This window comes from Callospermophilus lateralis, chromosome 3 (genome assembly GCF_048772815.1).
Source record: "Callospermophilus lateralis isolate mCalLat2 chromosome 3, mCalLat2.hap1, whole genome shotgun sequence".
NCBI lineage: Eukaryota > Metazoa > Chordata > Mammalia > Rodentia > Sciuridae > Callospermophilus > Callospermophilus lateralis.
This window is the reverse complement of record NC_135307.1, coordinates 86749632-86771358: the sequence shown is the minus strand read 5'-3', so window position 1 is coordinate 86771358 and position 21727 is coordinate 86749632. Positions and strand designations below refer to the sequence as shown.

Sequence of the window (21727 nt, the reverse complement as noted above, 5' to 3'; positions counted from 1 at the left end):
CAGGGGAACCACTCATTTTAAAATAACCTTTTTTGATTATAATAAAATCACTATAAAAGTTTTTTAAATTAGAAACTAGGGGTATAGCTTGGTAGTAGAGTACTTGCCTATCATGCATGAGACCTGGAGTTCAATTCCTAGCACCGCAAAAAGAATTTTTAAGTTAATACAAAGGTAAAAAAATCCACAAATTATCTATATTATCACCATCCAAAAAAAAACTTGTGATTTTTTGCATTTATAGTTTTTCTTTCTAAACATAAAAAAACTCTCATTTTTAAACACCAAGCTTTATCTTCTTTTTTGTCCTTAATCTTGGTATTATAGATTAATAATAAACTCTTCTTTCAATCCCCAATATTGCAAAAAGAAAAAATCTGCAGTTCCCCCCAAATCAGTTTTGAAGCAATATTTTTAAAGAGTAGAGAAGATATATGTAACTTCAAAAAGAACAACTTTGGGGGCTGGGTTATGGCTCAATGGTAGAGTGCTTGCCTAGTACGTGTGAAGCACTGGGTTCAATTCTCAACACCACATAAAAATAAATAAAATAAAGGTACTGTGTCCATCCACAACTAAAAAAAATTTTTTTTTTTTTTTTTTTTTTTTTTTTTTTTTGAAAAAGCACAACTTGGGCTGGGGATGTGGCTCAAGGGGTAGTGTGCTTGCCTGGCATACGCAGGGCGCTGGGTTCGATCCTCAGCACCACATAAAAATAAAATAAAGATGTTGTGTCCACCGAAAACTAAAAAAATAAATATTAAAAAATTCTCTCTTTCTCTCTCTCTGTCTTTAAAAAAAGAAAAGAAAAGAAAAAGCACAACTTTGGGCTGGGGTTGGGGCTGAATGATAGAGCTCTTGCTTCGCATGTGTGAGGCACTGGGTTGGATTCTCAACACCACATATAAATAAATGAATAAAAAACGTTCATTGACAACTAAAAAAAATTTAAAAAAAATCATACAACTTTGAAATAGTTGGAGTGATGGTTGTTAATGCCATAAGGGCTGAGAAAGGAGAGCAAGAAGGCAACTGCAGAAGTTTTGTCCATATTGTGAAGTTCTCAAAGAGGGAACAAGGGGCTAAGAAAACTTTGAAGAAAATGCGTGCTCTCTAGTCCTCTCTTGATTAAACAGAACTCATCCACTCTGGATCATCTCGGAGCCCAAACACAGAACTATTTTGTTCTACCATCTCCAATTACTTTAGATTGGCCTTTTGCTTAGCCAGCCATGGTGAATACTTACCTGCTTTTTGCACTTATCAATTTTCTCTCTTTCTTGACTGGTAAGGAAAGGACCAATTTTTTTTTGCCATTGAAGGACCCACTCATACAACAGGACAAAGCTGCCAGTGGCTGTTTCCAATGCATTGTAAACTAATTTTCCAAGTTGTTCATCACTGCCTGCACATTAAATAGACAAGGTAGTTAAATCTCACTGAATGTTTTCTATGCAAGGAAACAAGGGAGGGACTGTATATTCATTCATTCAATAATAGATGCCATGTGCTAACCATAAAACCATGATTCTTTAATAATGTGCTTTGTAAACTACTTTTAGTATTTAACAATGTATTGAGAGTCCTAAAATATTAATATTTATAAAGGAAAAAGAATTGACAATGAGATGCTAGTATCAGGTCAAATAAAGAGAACAATGTTTTATTCTGTTAACCATTATTTACCATTATTACTTTCCTAACCAGTTCACCTTTGCTGGCTATGCTACTGACCTACCTCACATAGCTAAATACCAACTCAAACGACAGAAAGAATTTGGAAATAAAGAATATCCCTCAAGATTATTTCAAGCTGGGTGCAGTGGTGCATGCCTATAATCTCAGTGGCTCAGGAGGCTGAGGCAGTTCAAGACCAGCCTCAGTAACTTAGCAAGGCCCTAAACAACTTAGCGAGACCTTGGTTAACATCCTTGGGTTCAATCCTTCATACCAAAAAAAAAAAAAAAAAACCAAAAAAGATTATTTCATCAGTAGGCTGGGGATTAGTCAGTGGTAGAATGCTTGGTGGTGGTGGTGGTGGGGCAGGGTTGGGAGGAAGGGAATGATTATTCCAACAGTGCAGAGATTAATGTACACTACAGTAGAACTAGCTTTTAGAGCTTTTAGTAAATTTGAAAATATGAATACGCCAATGACTTTCTAAAAACAAACTTTGAACATGCCCTGTAAATAAAAACTGGCCAATGTTTTAGAGGGAAGGAAGTTTAAAGCTAGAAAGGGAGACATATTTATTTAGTAATAGGCATATGGTTTCCACTTATATCTGTGAGAACTAAATTTTTGTAATACCAGAAATTTTCTTATGAAACTCTTCATTTTCACTAAGGACTGGAACAGAAAAGTATCAAAATACTGGAGAAAATGAAAAACATTCTTTTGCTTTATTTTTATGTATTTACTTTTCAACAGTGTCTTACCATGTTACTGAGGCTGATCTTAAACTTGTTATCATCCTATCTCAGTCTATCAAATAGCTAGGATTACAGGTTCATGCCATGGGGCCTGACTATTTTGTTTTATTTCCTATTTACAAAATCATAGCATATATAGCACCCTTGGCATTACTGATTCTTCACCAGACAATCTTTTGTTGTAGGATGCTGTCTTGTGCCTGGCCTTCATCCACAGCACACACCTCTGCCCCCAGACTTAACCATCAAAAATATCTGCAAGACTTGGGACACAGATCAACCGTAGAACACTTGCACCCACATGGGTGAGGCCTTGATTTTCATCCCCAGCACTACAACAACAAAACAAACAAACAACAACAAAAGAAACTGCAGATATCACCAGATGTCCCCTCAGCTAATAACTGTCCCCAGTTGAGAACCACTGATATGTAGTATTCTTTTACTTTTAGCATATAAATACTACTTTGATTTTTCTTCATAATGAAGAAAAAATTTAAGAATACTGATAATTATGTTTTCTACTTGAAAAATGAAAAGTGAAGTAACTTGTATGTATAAAATAAAGTAGTCTTAGCAAAAGTAGTTTGGAGAAATATGGCTATACTGCCTCACCTAAATTTCTTAACCTCAGAAGTAATTCTTACTTCAGAGAAATGCTAATAATTAAAGATTTCAATTAAAATGATCTATTGTGTTAGTAACTCCTGAAAGTCTTAGCTTAAGAGAAAAACTCTGATGTTTGAAAATTTGTCAGCCAAAGGAAGCAACCTGAGAAATGTGGGACTACATAGTTTACTGGAGACGAAATGTTAAATGTTTATGAGATAGAGCTGATGTGAACGACAGCAAGCCTAATTAAATTTGTGTGTTATATAGTTCACTGTCCTGTAATATTAATTTCTCCAATTCGGACTAGGAAGGCACTTCATAATTGCTAGGTTTTGAAAAAAAATTACAATTTTATTATTGCCACCCTCTTGTCTCTTTTTCCATGATGGAAATGATAAAAGGAACAGAAGAACACACTGCTCTGAAGCTAAAGGAAAATGTTATCAAAAGAACTCTGATTAAAACTCTGTTATATTTTGGTAATGATCGTTTATATATAGACAGTTCCATAGTGCTTCATCCACATATGTAAGTAAGTTCCTTTTTTTTCTAGTTCTAACAACTTTACATTGAAAAACAAATACTAATTAGTTGTTTTTTTTAAATAAAAACATATCATTGAACATTAAAATTGAATTAGTTTAGCTTTTATAAAAACACTTTGTAGGAAATTTAGGCATGTTTGAAAAACTAGACTCATTGTGAGAAAACAAAATAAATTATTCACTACTTGATGATTTAATAAAAAAATTCTTTCGTTGTAAATATGCTTCCCAATGAAGGGATTAACTAAGGTGAATTTGTCTAATGAATACCAGTGAGAATAAGAGACCAAGTTAATTTGCCTTCCTGATTTCCCCAGGTTATTAAAGTCAGGGAGCTTGTGTTGTCAGTTCATGAATCTGAAAGTCTCTGAATTAAAGACAGTCTTGGTTCTCAAGCCAACCATCTCTACCGTGGTCTTAATTTGCCCAAACAGTTGCTGTGAGTATTGCAGCCCTGTGTATGCAGAGCCCTATACTGTCCAGGCTGCTTTCAGTCAGTGAAGGTTAAATTTCCAGTTCTTAGACTACTCAGATGTTTGGTTCTTCTTCTACCTGTTGCCTATGCCCTGGCAATTCTTTTGCTTATTTGTATCTCCTTAAAAAGAAATGGCATAAAGACTCTGAAGGAAAGCAAATTCCATCTAGATAATATGGCTATCTTTTAACTCTGGCAAGAGTATTCATGGGATGAAAAATCAAAGTCAACTGTCAAATTATCAAGCAAATCTTACACCAATTAGTAGTTATATCAAAATGGCTAAGAAAAAATAATGTACATTTAGGAAGTAGATCCCCAAAACTTGATTTTAATATAAGCAATTCAAATTCTGAATTGCAGAGCCAGCTTTACTCCAAAAAGCTATCCATAGACAAAATTGCTAAATAAGACATAAAAAATAAAGTAATTTTCCTGGCCAGGTACAACATTCCAAGCAAGAAAATGCCAAATCAATGGATATCAACTTAAGAAAATGAGATTTGGTCATTTAACATCAGAGGCATTAGAACCATTTTGTTACACATTTTATTAGTATTAGAAGCACACGATTTAAAATTCTAATTGATAATATTTAAACCTTTTTTGTTTCAAAAAGCTTAGATAATTTGATGACAAATTTAAGTTACCTTTATGACCAATTTAGAATTTTACTTATGCTAACAGTATTTCCAACAGCACAGTTTTACTTCCGTTTTATGTTAGGGGAAACCTGAACAACTTCTCATTCCAGTCACGAGGAATGGGAGCTAGAATGACCAACAGCCTGCTTGACAGCCTTCTTTGGACTATGCTGGTGTAGACAACATGGTATCTAATCCACCCTGTTTCCTCACAATCAGCTTTCATCATAACAATAATTTAAATTAACTTAGCTAGTTTACTCACCAATACATTTCCCTTTGTGCACCATGAGCTGATCAGGACTACCCACGCAGAAGTATATTTCACAAGAGCCAGGAGAATCTTCACTACTACATAAAGAATACTGACGTTCTCGCCTTAAAAATAAATTTGGACAATGATTTTTTTCTTTAAATTAGGATTAGCACAGGACATTCCTGTTCCTGTGTTCTTCTGCTTAGCCCATTCACACTCTAACATCTGTGTTTTGGGAATGGAGCTGAAGGGGCTAATGAGAAAGCTGTTCAACTCCCCTATTTCCCACCACTGCCATCTCCTCATGGACTCTATAAAGCCCGTGTTCTCAGTTTGTGCTGACCAATATGTGACTATTTAAATTTAAATTAAATAAAAATTCAGTTTAAGTATAGTCACTGCATTTAAGTACTCAATCACAACATGTGGCTAGTGGCTACAATATCAAGTAGTACAGATGCAGAATATTTCTAGTGATTAAGATTAGTCCTACATCTCTTCATTCCCATGCACATATATATCTGGAGATAGCTCCAAAACAGGGGGTTTTAGAGCCCTCACATATTCCAGGTTCCTACTGGGCCCCAACCACTGAATGTTTATTCATTCTCTCATTTGTGTTTGGTAGATACTCCTTGTTATTTCCTTCTATAACTTCTCCAAAATACTCAAAATCCAACCTCTTCTTTTTTTTTTTTTTAACTTTATTTTTTATTTCTTTATTTTCCTACTTTTCCCCCACTAGATGAGGAACAATAGCTGAGAAGCTACATTATAAAAACAACAACCAAAAAAAAAAAAAAAATTGAGGGAGAGGGTTGCACTGAAGAAGTAAGGGAGAAAGCTCTTGATAGTCACAAGTTACATAAGAAATGCTTTGATAAAATCTTACAGTAGTTTTGATTTGCATTTCTCTAATTACTAGAGATGTTGAACATTTTTTCATGTATTTGTTGATCCGTTGTATATCTTCTTCAAAGAAGTGTCTGTTTAGCTCCTTAGCCCATTTATTGATTGAGTTGTTTTGTGTTTTGGTGTTAAGTTTTTTGAGTTCTTTATAGATCTTGAGACTAGTGCTCCATCTGATGTGGTTATAACAAAAATTTGCTCCTAAAATGTAGGCTCTCTCTTCACCTCATTGATTGTTTCTTTTGCTGAGAAGAAGCTTTTTAGTTTGACTCCATCCCATTTATCAATTCTTGACTTTATTTCTTATGCTTTAGGAGTCTTCTTAAGGAAATTGGGGCCTATTCCTACATGAAAATTTGGGCCTACTTTTTCCTCTATTAGGCACAGGGTCTCTGGTCTAATTCCTAGGTCCTTGATCCACTCTGAGTTGAACAGCAGTTATCAAGAATACAAACAACAGTAAGTGTTGGCAAGGATGTGGGGGAAAAGGCACCCAGCCAACCCCTACATTAGTGATAAGATTATGTATTGTGACACAAGTCTTTTATACCATATATTCTAAATACCAGGGAATAAGAACACATTGTAATTCTGTTTAAATTTCGGCTTTTGAAATTATTTGCATAAACAGGGAGTACACTGACATTTATGGAAAAAAGAATAAACGCAAAGATTCAAAATGATATACTAAACTACACAAATTATCCAGAAGCCCCTCAACATCGGCTCTGTTCCCTTCAACAGATGGTGACAAGATCCATTTTAGTGTAGGCCATCTAAATGCCCTTTAGTTGACAGTGTGCAAATACTTGATTTTAAGGTGTTTTAGAATATTAGCCACCCTATTATGACTGATTCTCACAAACACAGTGTTAGGAGTGTTACCAAAAAAAAAAAAATAATTAGAATTAAGGGAAAAGTGGAGAAAATTTAAAAAGTGAAAGTGTCAACAAAATGACAAATGTGGCATATGCTACATGAGACAGATAACAGAAATAATTCTGGAGGTTAAAAAATACATCTAGAGTATGAAAAGAAGGTTTTCATCCAAAAAGCTCTGTATATATTGGATGCTTCTACTGTCTACTGAGACTCATCCATAAGTAAAATGTCTTCTCAATGCCATCAGAATCACAAATGGTGTTTAGAAGCGAGGACACTGATGTCCTCGTCAATGGTCTATTCTGGATATGGAATGTCCATGGGATTTGCAATATTACTAGAAATATCACTCATATTGTCAGCTTTGCCAACCAGCAGTACCCAATGTACTAAGGAAAGAGTGTTTAAAACAAAATTGCCAAATAATACTAAACGTGTCTTATAAAGGATAGAGAAGTTAACATAATTCAATTTTAGAAGACAAAATTAAATATCTAGGACCTTGATAACAACAACACCCTAAAAAAACTGAAAAGGAAAAAAGCAGACAATTGACAGAAAGAAAAGCTGCAAATTGTCGAGTGCCAATCCTTCAGAATCTGGCTGCCATCCAAGAGACTGCTCTACCCATACAATCAGAGTGTGGAGGTGCTACAGTCTGGATCTGAGAGGCCCCTCACAGGTCCCTGTGGCTTGGTCCCTAATTAGGTGCTTTTGGGAGATGGTAGAACCTTTAACGTAGGGCCCAGTAGGAGGTCTTCAGGTCACTGAAGGGGACAGTGGGGACATGGCCCCTTCCTTTTCCTTTTATGACCCAGCCATGAGCTGCTCCACCACACACTTCCTGCTATGATGCATTGCCTTGCCATTGGCCCCAAAGCAATGGAGACTGAAATCTCCAAAAGTGAGTCAAATTAAACTTTTCCTCCTTATAAGTTGATCATCTTAGGAATTTGTTCCAGTAATAGAAAGCTAACAATATAAGAGGTTGGGATGGGAAGGAGAATCAACTCTGAAACTGGGACTGCAGCAGTCTAAACTTCCTGCCAAACTCACCAAGATGCTAGAAAAAACTCTAGCTATTCAGGATCTTTGTAGAAAAAAAAAAAAGAATTCTTGATATTGTTTGAGGTGAATCAGTCTGTGTCTGCTGGGAACCAAATTGAGAAACAGTAAGCAATGGAGGAACATGGGTTTGGAGAGATATACAAAGGATCCTCTCACCTCCATCTACATTCCTTATGTTAGTGGTTTCCCAAACTTTTGAGGGGGACGAGTGGAGAAAATCCCATGTCTTTTTTTTTTTTTTTTTTTTTTTTGTAGGCTGGGAGCTCAAGTTCATATTTATTTATAGTCAATTGCTATAGTGTTAGAAACAAGCAACCTATGAGCTGAATATAGCCCATAACCCCAAATTTATGTTTTTCTTAGCCTTCATGATGTTTAAAAACCAAGACCTTTCCTGTCGGTCTACATTTTGGCATATTTTGGTAGGGATGCGCCTGTCTATATTCCTGTTCCCACAGCCCCCAGTCTACCTTGTTCCTTAGCTGCCTGGCTCCTGGGGGCACTCGATTCTAGTCTCTGGGTTGGAGGCTGCAGGGAGAGCAGGAGAGACCACGTCCACTCCCTTGACTAAGATGTGGCACTTGTCTCCAGCAGGAGACTGCTGTCCCTGAGCTCAGATGCCTCTTCGGGAGGGGTTCCTCATGTAGGACGCTGACCATGGTCCTTGAGGCTTCAACTGAAAAGGCACTGACTCCAGCTTGAGAGACCGTCAGTCTCTCTTCTTCTGTTTCTTCTTTTTGGTGCTCTGGTCAGTGCTGATTCTCCTTCTCTCCTCCCCGAGTTGCTGCCGCCTCCTCTTCTTACTTCTGTTCTCTATTTCCTCAGTCCTGCCATTGTCACATTCGCAGCTTACATCCGAGACCTCCTCCTCTTTCCTGCGTTGCTGTCTCTTCTTCTTGCTTCTGTTACCACAGGGTGAGCTTCCAGCTTCCCTGGCTGCACCCTCTAGAGCAGTCTCCTCTCCGTCCCCATCAGCCATGCTCAAGTCCTCCTCACGAGGCTGCCTTTTCTTGTCTCTGCGGCAGGGGTCCCTGTGCGCTCTGCTCATCACATCTTCTGAAATCCCATGTCTTATACCCTTAGTTGTTTCTTCTCAGAACAGATGATGTACTAGCAGTTACCATACTTGGCTTTAGAACAGGGAAAACAAACTAGGAGATAACCTGATTTTATTTGATGGTAGAAATGTGGGCAAGGACTGAGGAGAACTAGGTCTATACTTTACAAAAGACAACAACACTGAACTATCCACTTCAAAATGGTTAATAATATCATTTGAATTTTACCTTAATTTTTTTTTAAAAAGCAAATCCTCAATCCTTCATGACTTGAAGGATACAGAAAATAAAGTTCTTTAACAAAAACAAAGATTCAGCAGTGAAGAGCTGGGTCAAGGAGCCAGGTCCCCAATGATCAGGCCTTTAAGTCCTTGCCACCATGTTTTTTCATGCATGTTTTTCTTTTCTCTCTTTCTCTTGCTTTAAGAAGTAGAAATTTTGTGTTTAACAACTAATTTCTTTTGGTATTGGAGATTGAACCAGGGGAGCTTTACCACTGAGCTACATCACCATCCCTTTTTATTTTGAGACAAGGTCTCAAAATTGATTGGGTCTTGATAAATTTCTGAGACTGTCCTCGAACTTGTGATCCTCCTACCTCAGCCTTCTGAGTTCCTGGGATTGCAGGTATTTGCCACCATTCCTGGCAAAACTAATTCTTGATATACCCCACAGATAAAGAAAAGCAAACTTGCTCGGGGTAAAGAGGCTGCAGACACTAAAGGCACAAAAACCACAATCTCTCCTTTCTTTCTATTGTTCTTCTCTTGTGCCCTCCTTTCCTACATCAGGTCATTTATTGAACAACTACTATGTATCTATCAGGCATTGAGGAAGACACCCATGTATTTTTGCTCTCATGAACTTTTCATTCTCCATTTCAAAAAGAAAACAAATGAGTGAGAGTTTCATCTAGTAGTAAGTGGTACGCTGAAAAACAGGGGTTGGGTGTGTGACTCGGTGGTAGAGAGCTTGCTTAACATGTACAAGGCCCTGGGTTCCATCCCCAGCATTACAAAACCAAAACCAACCAAACAACAACCACCATCACCTCCTCTAGCCACACTTTACCTGCCTTTGGTTACCACACAGTTAATCCCAAACAAACAAAAAACAGAAAAAGAAAAAAATTAAATAGAGAATCAGATAACAGGTACTAAGCAGAGACGTAGAGTAGAGGGCAGCTCAGGGGAGGTGTCTCTGAGGAGGTCATACTTCAGGAAAGAACTGAATTAGAAGCAGCAGCCATGCAAAGTGACATAGGAAAAGTGTCCTAGGCAGAGTGACAGGCAGAGGCCCTGAGATGAGAGGGTGCTTGTTGTGCTCAAGGAGTGATGCTGTGAAGCAAGGGAGGGGAGAATGATGGGGAACTAGATGCTAAAACCACTCACTTTTTACTGTGGTTTCCCCAATGTCCATTCTCCACTTGTGGCCAGGAAGAAGAGTCCACAATTGTTTTAGTCAGCTTTTACACTGCTGTGACTAAAAAAATCTGACCAGAACAATTTTAGAGGAGGAACAGTTTATTTGGGAGCTCACAGTTTCAGAGGTCCCAGTCCATAGATAGCCAGCTCCATTCCTCAGGGCTCAAAGTGAGGCAGAACATCATGGCAGAAGAAAATGACACTTGATGATCAGGAAGCAGAGACAGAGAATCCACTTGTCACATACAAAATATATGCCCCAAAGGCACACCCCCAATGCCCACTTCCTCTAAACACACACTACCTGCCTTTGGTTACCACACAGGTAATCCCATCAGGTGATCAATTCACTGATTGGGTTAAGACTCTCACAACCCAGTGATTTCTCCTCTAAACTTTCTTGCATCTCATCGTTTCACACATGAGCTTTTGGAAACACCTTACATCCAAACCACAACAACAATGCAAATCAGAAGGTATCGTATTTAGTCCTGAGTAACACCTTCAAAGCTGCTCGTTTATCTTTGTTGACCCACCCTGGTCAACAAAGTCCTCTGATCCTTCCTGAACTATTCTCTCCATGTCTACTAATTCTAGCCTTACTGTCCTGCTTAATGAACTTTGAGTACTGCAGGCCCATGCCAGCCTTGGATTAGCCAAACCAACTGTTCTCTGTGCTGAGCTATTCTCCTTCCGATCTTGGTCTGGCTGGCTCCCTCTCACTTTCTAGAACCAGAACCCCCCACTCTAGATCCAAACTTTGTATGTTTTCCTTCAAACATTCTAAAATGGTCATCCAGCTTTTATTCAACACAGGCCTGTTTTATTTCTCTGTGTAGCACTAATCCTTATCTGACATTTCTTTTTGCTTATGGACAGTTTTCAATGAGAATATAAGCTCCACAAAGACAGTCCTTGATCTCGTTTACCAAATCCCAGTACTCAGAAGAGCGCCTGGCACATAGTAAGTGCTCAATAAGCATTTATTGAATGAATCAGTGAAACATGATTCTAGATTTTACTGCTTTTAGTCATAGTCAGTTCAAATATTGCTGCTAATAATTCAGATGACAAAGACATCTCTATTAAGTCTAACATGTGTATTTATTCACAAAAAGACAAAGTGGAACTTTTGCCTATTTCTTTGACTTTCTAAATAATGAGGACCAATGAACAGCAGGCAAGAAAAAGAATCACAAGTATACCATGAAGTAATTTGGCACATCAATGACTTTTTGTTTTTTAACCAAAGAAGCATTTAAACTACACTTAAGAAGGATTTGATCTTTTCAGTCAGGAGCTAACACAACTACCAATGCAGAGTCCATGTAGGTACATGCAACAAACTTGCCAAACAGATGAAATAGATGACAACTATTTATTGTCAGTTTTGTTCTTTGATACTCATGGAATGTCGTTCCATCCAAGATACATACCTGCCACTCTAAAGGCGTTACATTAAAAAGTTGTTCAATCCATGGCAAGAGGAGAGACAATTTCCTGCCTTTTTCTGAATACACTTGCTATCACTGATCTCAAATGCAAGTCTAACCTTGGATCTACTGATCACAGTCAGCCACAAATATAAACATGATTAAACATAAAAAAGTTGTTTTTTCCATATCTAAAAAGACATATTTATAACATTGATTTAATTCTGCTATCTCTAACACAATAAGAATTTGCTAAATATTTCCCAGTGAAATTCTCTGACAATTTTTTATTCACTATTAGAACCCAGTTTAAAAAATAATCTAATTTGGTAAGGAGTTATAATCTAATTGGTAAGAAGGTATTCCTCAAAAAGATTGTCACCAGAAACAGTATTCAAAACATCTCTAGGTCTGGGGTTGTAGCTCAGTGGCAGAGTGCTTGCTCATATCCGTGAGGCCCTGGGTTCGATCCCCAGCACTACATAAAAATAAAAAAAATAAAAATATTGTGTCCATCTACAACTAAAAAAAAATTTTAAAAAAATCTCTAATTTACCCTAATAGTAGGTAGTTAAACATTATCAAAATTATTTCTAAGTTGGTTTTAAAAAAGGACATTAGGGAAAGAACTAAAATGTCTCCTTCTAATAAACAAACTATAACCTGAAATTTTATATAAATCTTTAGTTTGGTACCTAAAATGTTTGTTTTGACAGAAGCAAAGAGTTGGCTTTAAGTGTTGCTTGGAGACTCACAAGAGATAGTTTAAGAGCTGCAGTACCCATACTATTTAATGACGTGCTCATCCTCTCAAATTATATGGTTTCTGCACTAAAATTCCTTTCTACTCTCAAGGGAAAATAGGGAAGACTCCACAGCTTAGTGGGAAAGGATGAGAAAGAAGAAGCAGTGTTTTTCATGTGAATTCTGGTAACAGGGAGCAACACAGAAGCCCACTTCAGTAGTGGCAGAGAGGGGCTCCCTTCTCATTTAACAGGTGTTCTACATCTGTGCCCATTTTGGAGCACTCCCCAAATTTGTGGTTGTGCCTAAGGAGTTACACACTGAAACATATACAGAAAGCATACGATTTGAGAGGATGATATTACAGATCGAAGGAAAGATTTAAATAATTTATCATATAATAGACAATTAAAAGTCAAATTGAACAGTACCGAAGGCAGAATTGTGAAGTGTTACAGGCTGTTCTAAGGGGGTTTGAGCTATGAAACTGGTTTCATTCAATACACTTGGAAAGTATTAAATGAAAATTTGGTTTTGTCCAGTTAACTAATATATTTATATAGGCTTTCTCTCCCTCTCTCCCTGCTCCTCCCTAATCTCTCCCTCTCTCTAATCTTAAGGGAAACAAGACTGTCTTTCTTCCCCATTTTAGGCAGATTTATCTGTCTTTTTTTTTTTTTTTTTGCTTTATTTCTTTTTTTTTTTTTAATTAATTTTTATTGTTGGTTGTTCAAAACATTACATAGTTCTTGATATAGATTTATCTGTCCTTGTACACACACCCACTATAGTAACTAAGTAATCCAGACTCTGGGGATGGTACCAGAAGATCTCAGAAATGATTATCTCCCAAATTAACAAATGAATTATAACTTCAACGGAGAACATGTAGAATACAGCCTTTGAATCACATCTTTAAAAGGTCCCTGTTCCTGTTGAAAGGCAGAATCATAGCCTCTGGGACAGGAGTCCCCGGTGTGTCTCCTTTGCTAGCAAAGCAATAAAATTTCTTTTTCTTTTTTTTTTTAAACAACAACAACAAACAAACAAACAAAAAGATTTATAGGCTTAAGAGTCCTATCTGGAAATTTTATCAAAGTTTACCACAAGTTGTTTTGATCCTACAGCTTTCATCCTCCCAGATTAGAATCCCAGGGACTTACCTAGATCTTCCTGAAGAGTTTGTCCGGTGTTTACCATTTCCTACAAAATCAGGAGAGCCTCCATGTAGCAAGGCAGCTGTTCTGTGTCCTCCGGGGTCTTTCTTAGAGGTATGGTCTTGGTTTGACAAACTAGCAATTTCCAAACGTTCCTAGAAAAAGAAAAGCATAACCTATTTTAGATGTAAGTCACATGTGGAAAACAAGCATGGTATGGCATTAGCAATTCAGTATGGAATGCAAATTTTATTTAAGCTGAGTGCTTACAAGTGTAATAAAGCTGAACTCAACTTTTAAAAATTTAATGCCCAAATATGTACTGAGTCAAGATCTGAAGCTCAGATTATAGTTTCAAGAGAATTTTATAAATGAAAATGTTTACAATTTTAGAATAAACATAAAAAATTAGGCAGAGGGACAAAAGGAGATGAACAGAAGAAGAGGGGATTCAAAGAGAATGCAGAGTGGCTGACAGGAAGGCAGATCAGACACAGGATGAGAGAGTTGGTGGAAAACAAACATCTTAACTTGTGCTCAGCTTTCTACTTTCACATAGGCAGTACACCTGTTTGTGGAAATAATTACATGAAACAGAAAGGCATTATTAATTCTGTTTGAGAGAATGAGCAAAATTTTCTCTGGACTTCTGTAAACATGTATACCTTGTTCTTTGGGACTGAGCTGGAATCAGGGAAAATAAAGAAAAAGCACTTTATCTGTTTTTACTACTGACTTTTAAACCTGTTTTGTCACATCATTCTTTTCCACCATTGAATGAAATCTCTAATACATGCATATTGTTTCCATTCACTCTTCAGTATGAACAAATATTTTCTAGGTATTAAGAATTCCAGTCTGGGTTAATTAACAAAGCTTCAGTCTCCTCTTCCTTGACTCATTTTATAAATTAGTGTAACCCTCAAAGCTTAAATCACTTACAGATGACATAACTTAAAATTCTGCCACCTATTTGGAGAATCTAAAATATACAATACATTTAACTTTGGGGATTTTTTTTCTAAGCTTTACTACTGATAGAAATATGAAAGGAAAAAAATAACATCAATGGAAATAAAAACTTTTTATGTTTAGCAAAATGTAGATTATCTTAGTGTAGCAGAACTGATAGAGTACCTGCTTAGCCATTTCCTTCCTTTTTTTCTCTTCTTTGATCTCTTCTTTCCTTCTCTGAATCTCATGAAGGATTTCACGCTTCTGAAATAAATAAAAGCACCATCAGACACCAAACTCTAACATACATACTATGTGTCAATTCAAAAATTATAGAATTCTGACTTGAATTTCAATATACTTAAGCCCTTTTCTTCTAAGAGACCTGAATATAGAGAACTTTAGTACAAAATGCAGGTCCATCAGTTTTGTCTGAGTTCTTAAGCAATTAGCTTCCTAGCTGAGGTTTTAAGACTGTGTGAGGAGAATATTATTTTCCATTCTTTACCTCTTCATGTGGAGGGACTTTCATTATGGCAACGCTGCTGAATTCTCCCATCTCCCCACCTCTTATATCTGCCTATCTGTAGGGTACAAGAACTGTGGCTATCTTTGCCCTAGGGTCTGGGGCTGGCTTGCCAGAGGTGGGCTGCGCTGTCCTCAATACCAGGCACCACACCCACTAGCCATAGACCTGTACCTGCATTTTTCATAAGTCTTTTGGTATAAAAAGTGATATTTTGATATCCATTCTTTTTTGTTAATTCCCTAAAATTCCAGAGTACAAGTATCAAAAGTACCAAGACAGGGCTGGGGGTGTAGCTCAGTGGTAGAGCACTTGCCTAGCATGTGTGAGGCACTGGGTTTGATTCTCAGCACCACATAAAAATAAAGGTCCATTAATAACTAAAAATATATATAAAAAAGTACCAAGACACCACAAACTAAAATAGTAATAAGAACTAATAGATAGTTATAGCAGCATACCAAAACAAAACTATTAGCTAAATATCCACTATTCTCAAATAATATGGAACTGTAAACTTTAAATGATGACCTGGCTACACAATTTAATAGGAGATCATCAGTAAAAAAATAGAGGAACCCACAAAGAGGCAGTGATTATATAAGCTCAGAATGAAGCAGAAAAACAAAAAGAAGAGCTAGACACAAGAATCAACAGAAGCAACTGTAAGAAGTAATACTATCTACAGGGATAAAAAAAGAACACTTCATCAAGAGATAAAAATAAATGTAGATGGGAAGTCTGAATATTGTCAAGATTCAATTCTTCCTAAATAAATATATAAATTTAGTATAATTTCAGTCAAAATCCCAGAGGGTGGGCTGGGATTGTGGCTCAGCGGTAGAGTGCTCACCTAGCACATGCGAGGCCCTGGGTTCGATCCTCAGCACCACATAAAATATTGTGTCCAATTACAACTAAAAAATAAATATTAAAAAAAAAATCCCAGAGGGTTTAATTGTTGTTTTGACTTTGAAAAAGCAATTCTACAGTTCATCTGTAAGGATAAATGGGTGAAATGCCATTTACCATTTGGTAGCACATGCCTGTAATCCCAAAGGACTTGGGAGGCTAAGGTAGGAGGATTGCAAGTTCAAGGCCAGCATTAGCAACTTAGCAAGACCTTGTAACAAAATATAAAGGGCCAGGGATTCCTCAGTGACAGAGCACCTCTAGGTTCAATCTCTAGTACAGCTAAATAAATAAATAAATAGGTTAGAATGTTTGAGAAAAAAATAATAGAATATGAAAGAATGGGGAAAGGCAGGCTTGTCAGATATTCTATCTTTCTATAGCTAAAGTAATTCAGGGTGAGTAAAGACTCAAGGAAAAAAAAAAACAGATGGATTGAACAAAATAGATAATTTACCAACAGAACCTAGTAGAGATAAACAGTTAAACTATCAAGGAAATATTATGACTCACTTAATAAAGAATGATTATTCAATAAATGTGTTAGGAAAATATCTGGGGAAAAAAACAAACAGGCTCTTTTTATAATGTGCATAAGGAAAATTGAATTAAAATCAAAAAGGAAATTTAGAGGCATATATTATCTTAGACTTAAAGAAATTTTTAAAGTAAGCAATGAATTAATAACCTCATGGAAATAGATTTAAGAAAAATAAAAAATAGCTAATGAACATAAAAAACAGTTTCATTTCACTTTGCGATTCCTCATGGCATGAGAGACCATCTCTCACAAGGAAAATTCAGTGGGTTTGTGTACATCTTGGCAAGCTCAGAAGACCACAAGAAGAAACCTGGTTAAACGGCCTCCTTTCTCTGTCTTTTCTTTTTTAGATCTGAACTAAGATTTCTGTGAGGCAGCTCAGGGACCCACACAATATTTCTCAGTTACTCTCAGGGCCTCCACATTTTTTGAGTCAAACAGTGAGCAAAACTTATAGATCCATTTTTAGATAGAGACAGACTAATGACCCAGAAAACTTGGTGGCCTCCAGGGCAGGGCATGTGCTCCCAAGAGGGGAGTCTTACCTCTTGCTCCTCTTTCCGCTTGGCCTCCAACAGCCTCTGCTGCTCCTCCTGAGCCCTCCTTTCCAGCATTTCTTCATGGAAAGACTTGGGAGGGGGCTTATTATGCTCACTGAGAAAGGACTGCACATGGTAAGCCAGTTCAAATATCATCACCTAAACATGTCAACAAAAAGAATCCACAAATGATCCAATATGAGAAAAAAGTCCCCCAAAGGAGAGGCTACCAAACAGCAAACCAAGCCAGCAATCAGAGATGTGGCTATTCAGTTCACTACCACACATTCTGAATTAAGTGTCTGATGCAATCACAGCAGGACAAGCTTCAAAAGGGCTCACTGCATTGAGTTACAATCAAGACAATCACCCCTGGATAAATAAAAAAGCTCCTTTTCTCTTTTGTAGGCCTATTGAAACTTATTGGCATTTACTTTCTTTATTTTTTTTTAATTTTTTTTTTAAATTATAGTTGGACACAATACCTTTATTTTCTTTCTTTCTTTATTTAATTTAATGTGGTGCTGAGAATTAAACCTAGTGCCTCGCATGTGCTAGGCTAGTGCTCTACTACTGAGCCACAAGCCCAGCCCCTCCTGGCATTTTTTGTATAAAAAGTTCCATGAAATATTTTTCAGTACAAATAAATCTGATAAAATATTTAAAACTACATGAAAACAAAAACTACCTTTCCAATTAGTAAACCTGTTTACATAATGACAATTGCATGGAGAATACACATGTCTAACATCAGAACTTTCATTTGTCCATGAGATACTGAAAATATTCTACTGGTTGGAGTAGAATATAGAGGCAAATATAAGCCTTCACTATCTTCTCACTTATAAAGGGTCAATACTTAAAAAAAGTATTTCATCTCCACTTAGGGAAGCATTCACAGATAGACCCAGGAAGAATAAGCCGCCCTTCCCCTCTGGGCATTCTTAGAAAGCCTCTTGCTCCCACCTGAGGCTAAGCCATAATCATACCTAGGTTGGTAAATGGATAGAATCTGGGGCTCTGAGACCTCACTCACACTGTTTCAGAGTTTCAAACTTCTGCAGATGAGAAACACATTACTGAAATTTCTTCTTTTCTCAATTATGATAAAGGAATTTAAAACTTCTTAGTTCTATATATGCTTAAAACATATAATAAAAAAAAAAAAAAAAAACAGCTTCTAAATGGACCTAACATGGTGGTCAATAATAGCAGAAGTCACTGTACATGAGAATATAAAGTGGGTTTGTCTGGTACTGTATTTTCTCTCATGGAGCAGATGCCAACAAGCCATAGCTTCTGACGGGTGAAGTTAATATATTTTTAAAGTTATACCAGAAGTTGTGGTATATACTGGATATATATTGCTATAAAGTTGAAAAAAACAATCTGAAGTCTAAGAGATAAGTTCTTCTAAGAAAAGTTCTGCCAAGGAAAGCTGGAAAAACCAGGTAGTTTCTATTATGTTAAAGAGAAAACATTTTCAAACCAGAAAGGAGTAGGAGCCACACTGTAGAGGGTCTTTCTTTTAATTTACCAGCATTTTCTGTACAAATAACTCTGATAAAGTTTATGGGACAGGAAGAAAATAACTACTTTCCAAACTCCCTCCCTCCATACTACATGATTCATGGTTTTTGCCTCAGGCCTCTGCTCAGATCCCAGAGACCTCTCTCTCCTGAAGGCCTGCTCCTTGTGCAAACCTTATCTACTCCACCATCCAGCTCCAGACCCCTTACCATAATTTTTCTTCATAGCACTTAGTATAGCCTGATTTACTACACTGTCATTAGATTGCTTTCCGTCTGCTGCCCTCACAGCATGGTCAAATATTTTCTCACTGTAGTCTTACCAGAGCTGAGATGGTGCCTGGCTCATGTTAGATAGGTAATAAATATTTGTTTCATGAATTAGTAAAAAAAATTGAATTTGACTTTGCTCATTGTAAAAAATAAAGCCTAAGTTACATTTAAATTTACTTTTATAGGACTGATGAACAAAAAGCTGCTATACAGATTAAAAATGATTCAGAGGCAAGTGGAAGTGCTAAAACACATGTTTTGGAGTGCCTATTCCTCCCATTCAAATAATTAAATGACTCAATATTTTAATAGCCAGTTATCAGCAAGTGCCATACCACAATGAATCTCTAAGCCACACTTTAATACCTAATTATACTCTATTTTACTTGAAAATAAAAACAATTTCTTTAGAATTATGTGCATTTTAGATTTCCCAGTACTTCAGATTTAGTGGAAACAAACATTAGACAAACAAGAATAGCAATCTGCAGGATACATTCCCATGCTTGGTACCCTTTCAAATCTTAATATATGAGGTGTTTCAGATGAGTACTAATTTTTTTTAAATTGTGGCAAAATATACACAACATAATATTTACCATCTTCAACATTAAATCTACATTCATTCAGTAATGTTAAATGCATTTACAATGTTGTTACTATCTTCAACAACGATTTTCAAAACTTCCTCATCTTTCCAAACTGAAACTCTGTACCCATTAAACAACTCTCCAATTTTTCCTCCCCTCCATTCCTGGCAACCACTTTCTGTCTCTATGAATCTAAGAATCATATAAGTAAAATCATACAATGTTTGTCTTGTGATTAGCTATTTCATTTTGCGTTATAGCAAATGTCAGAATTTTCTTTCTCTTCAAGGCTAAATAATACTCCACTGCATTTTGATCTTCTTTCTCCTGGGCTATATGTGGTATGATACTCTCTTATAATGTTGGGCAGTGATGGTCACATGCAGCTCCCAGCCAGCTATATGATGGGGCAGAAGGGAAAACTACAGATACTCTATAGTATACTGTGTTGCTACACTATGATGTTCAGTAGGTTAGGTATAGTAAATGCATTCTTTTTAATATTTATTTTTTAGTTTTAGGCGAACACAATATCTTTATTTTTATGTGGTGCCGAGGATCGAATCCAGTGCCTTACACATGCTAGGCGAGCGCTCCACCACTGAGCCACAGCCCTGGCCCAGTAAATGCATTTTTAACTTAACAATAAGTTTATTAGGATTAACTCCATCATATGTCAAGTAGCACCTGTATATGAATATTTATAGTAACTTCATTTGCAGTAGCTCAAAACTGGAAAAAAATAGATTTTTTTCATCTGGTGAATGGCTAAAGAAAGTGTTACATCCTTACACAGAATACTATTAAGCAGTAAGAAGTAACAACTACTGATACATGTAACAATGTGGATGGATCATCAGAGAATTATGCAGGAGAAAAAAGCCAATCTCAAAAGATTACATACTATATGTAACATTCTTCTTTTATTATTTATAATTTTTAGTTGTCAACGGACCTTTATTTTATTTATGTATATTCAGTGCTGAAAATTGAACCCAATGCCTCATACATGCTAGGCAAGTGCTCTACCATTGACCCACAATCTCAGCCCTATGTAATATTCTTAAAATGTCAAAAGTATAGAAATAAAAATCAGATTGGTGGTTGCCAGGAGTGAAGGAAAGGATGAAAGGAAAGTACAAAGGGGCAACATGAAAGATCCTTGTGGAGATGGACTAATTTTACATTTAGACTATATCAATGTCAATATCCTGGGTATGATACTGTACTAGAGTGTCACAAAATGTTACCACTGGGGCAGAGCAGGTAGAGAATACATGGCTCTTTCTGTATTACTTATAATTGGAAGTATATCTATAATTATCTCAACATTAAAAGATTAATTTGGACATTTTTAAGGCAATTTTAGGCACATTTAAAAAAATTACAAATCAGAAAACCAAGAAATCTGAGGATTATCTGTAGCTAAACTTTCAAAATAACTCCATCATATTATTTTTCCATTAGACATTAGAGCACCTTACACTTGAAAGAACTTTGATAATTCCCAAAGGCCTAGTTTTTGATCCAGGGTGTTCTGTAATCACTTTGTGCACCTCATCAACCACTGAAGTTCTTAAAAACTAAGAACTTAAGTGGATAAATTTTTATTTTATTATTATCCAAAAGGTACTTCACAGACTGCATTATGACTCACTACATTATGGAATATAAGTGAAAATCTGTCTAGTCACTTTCTAGGGGGTGAATGTTACCTATAGTTATCTTTAACATAGGCCTGTCAGACTCAGAGCCCTAGGACTAGTCCTCGTTTAACTCTTACCAGTTTTTACAAGATGTGATAATTAAGCATGAGCTATCTTAAATGGTACAGTATGGATCTGGATTGTCTCTCACATGCCCATGTGTTAAAGACCTGGTCCCTGTTTGGCTTTACTGGGAAGTGGCAGAACCTTTAAGAGGTGGGGATCAGAGGGAGGTCTTCAGATTATCAGGCATGTATGTGCCCTGGAAGGAGATAGTGGGATCCAAGCCCCTTCTTCTTCCTCTCTTTGACTTCCTCTCTTTGACTTACCATGAGGTAAGCAGTGTTTTGCTTTGCTATGCATGTCTACCATGACATGCTCCCTGGCCACAGCCTTAAAGCAACAGGGTCAACCAATCATGGACTAAAACCTCTAAAACTAGGAGCCAAAACAAACCTTTTCTCTTTATAAATTGATTTATCTGAGGTATTTGTTATAGAGATAGAGAGCTGACAAAA

At 36.6% G+C, this 21727-nt stretch overlaps 1 protein-coding gene across 8 annotated transcripts in view; it reads right to left on the bottom strand.

Moving 5' to 3' along the window:
• Eif2ak4 (eukaryotic translation initiation factor 2 alpha kinase 4) overlaps positions 1-21727 on the bottom strand; it is a 102910-nt gene that overhangs the window by 64969 nt on the left and 16214 nt on the right. For 7 of the 8 annotated variants that reach the window (XR_013090762.2, XM_076850542.2, XM_076850543.2 and 4 more), the window contains 5 exons: positions 17118-17270; positions 14777-14857; positions 13646-13794; positions 4974-5086; positions 1248-1405 (listed from right to left, as the gene is read on the bottom strand). Coding sequence is in view for 7 of the 8 variants with exons in the window: in XM_076850542.2 (XP_076706657.2) it covers positions 1248-1405; positions 4974-5086; positions 13646-13794; positions 14777-14857; positions 17118-17270 (654 nt within the window). In the remaining variant the exon portion in view is untranslated. Of the gene's footprint in view, positions 1-1247; positions 1406-4973; positions 5087-13645; positions 13795-14776; positions 14858-17117; positions 17271-21727 lie in introns of those variants that run through there. The other variant, XM_076850548.2, reaches the window with a different exon arrangement.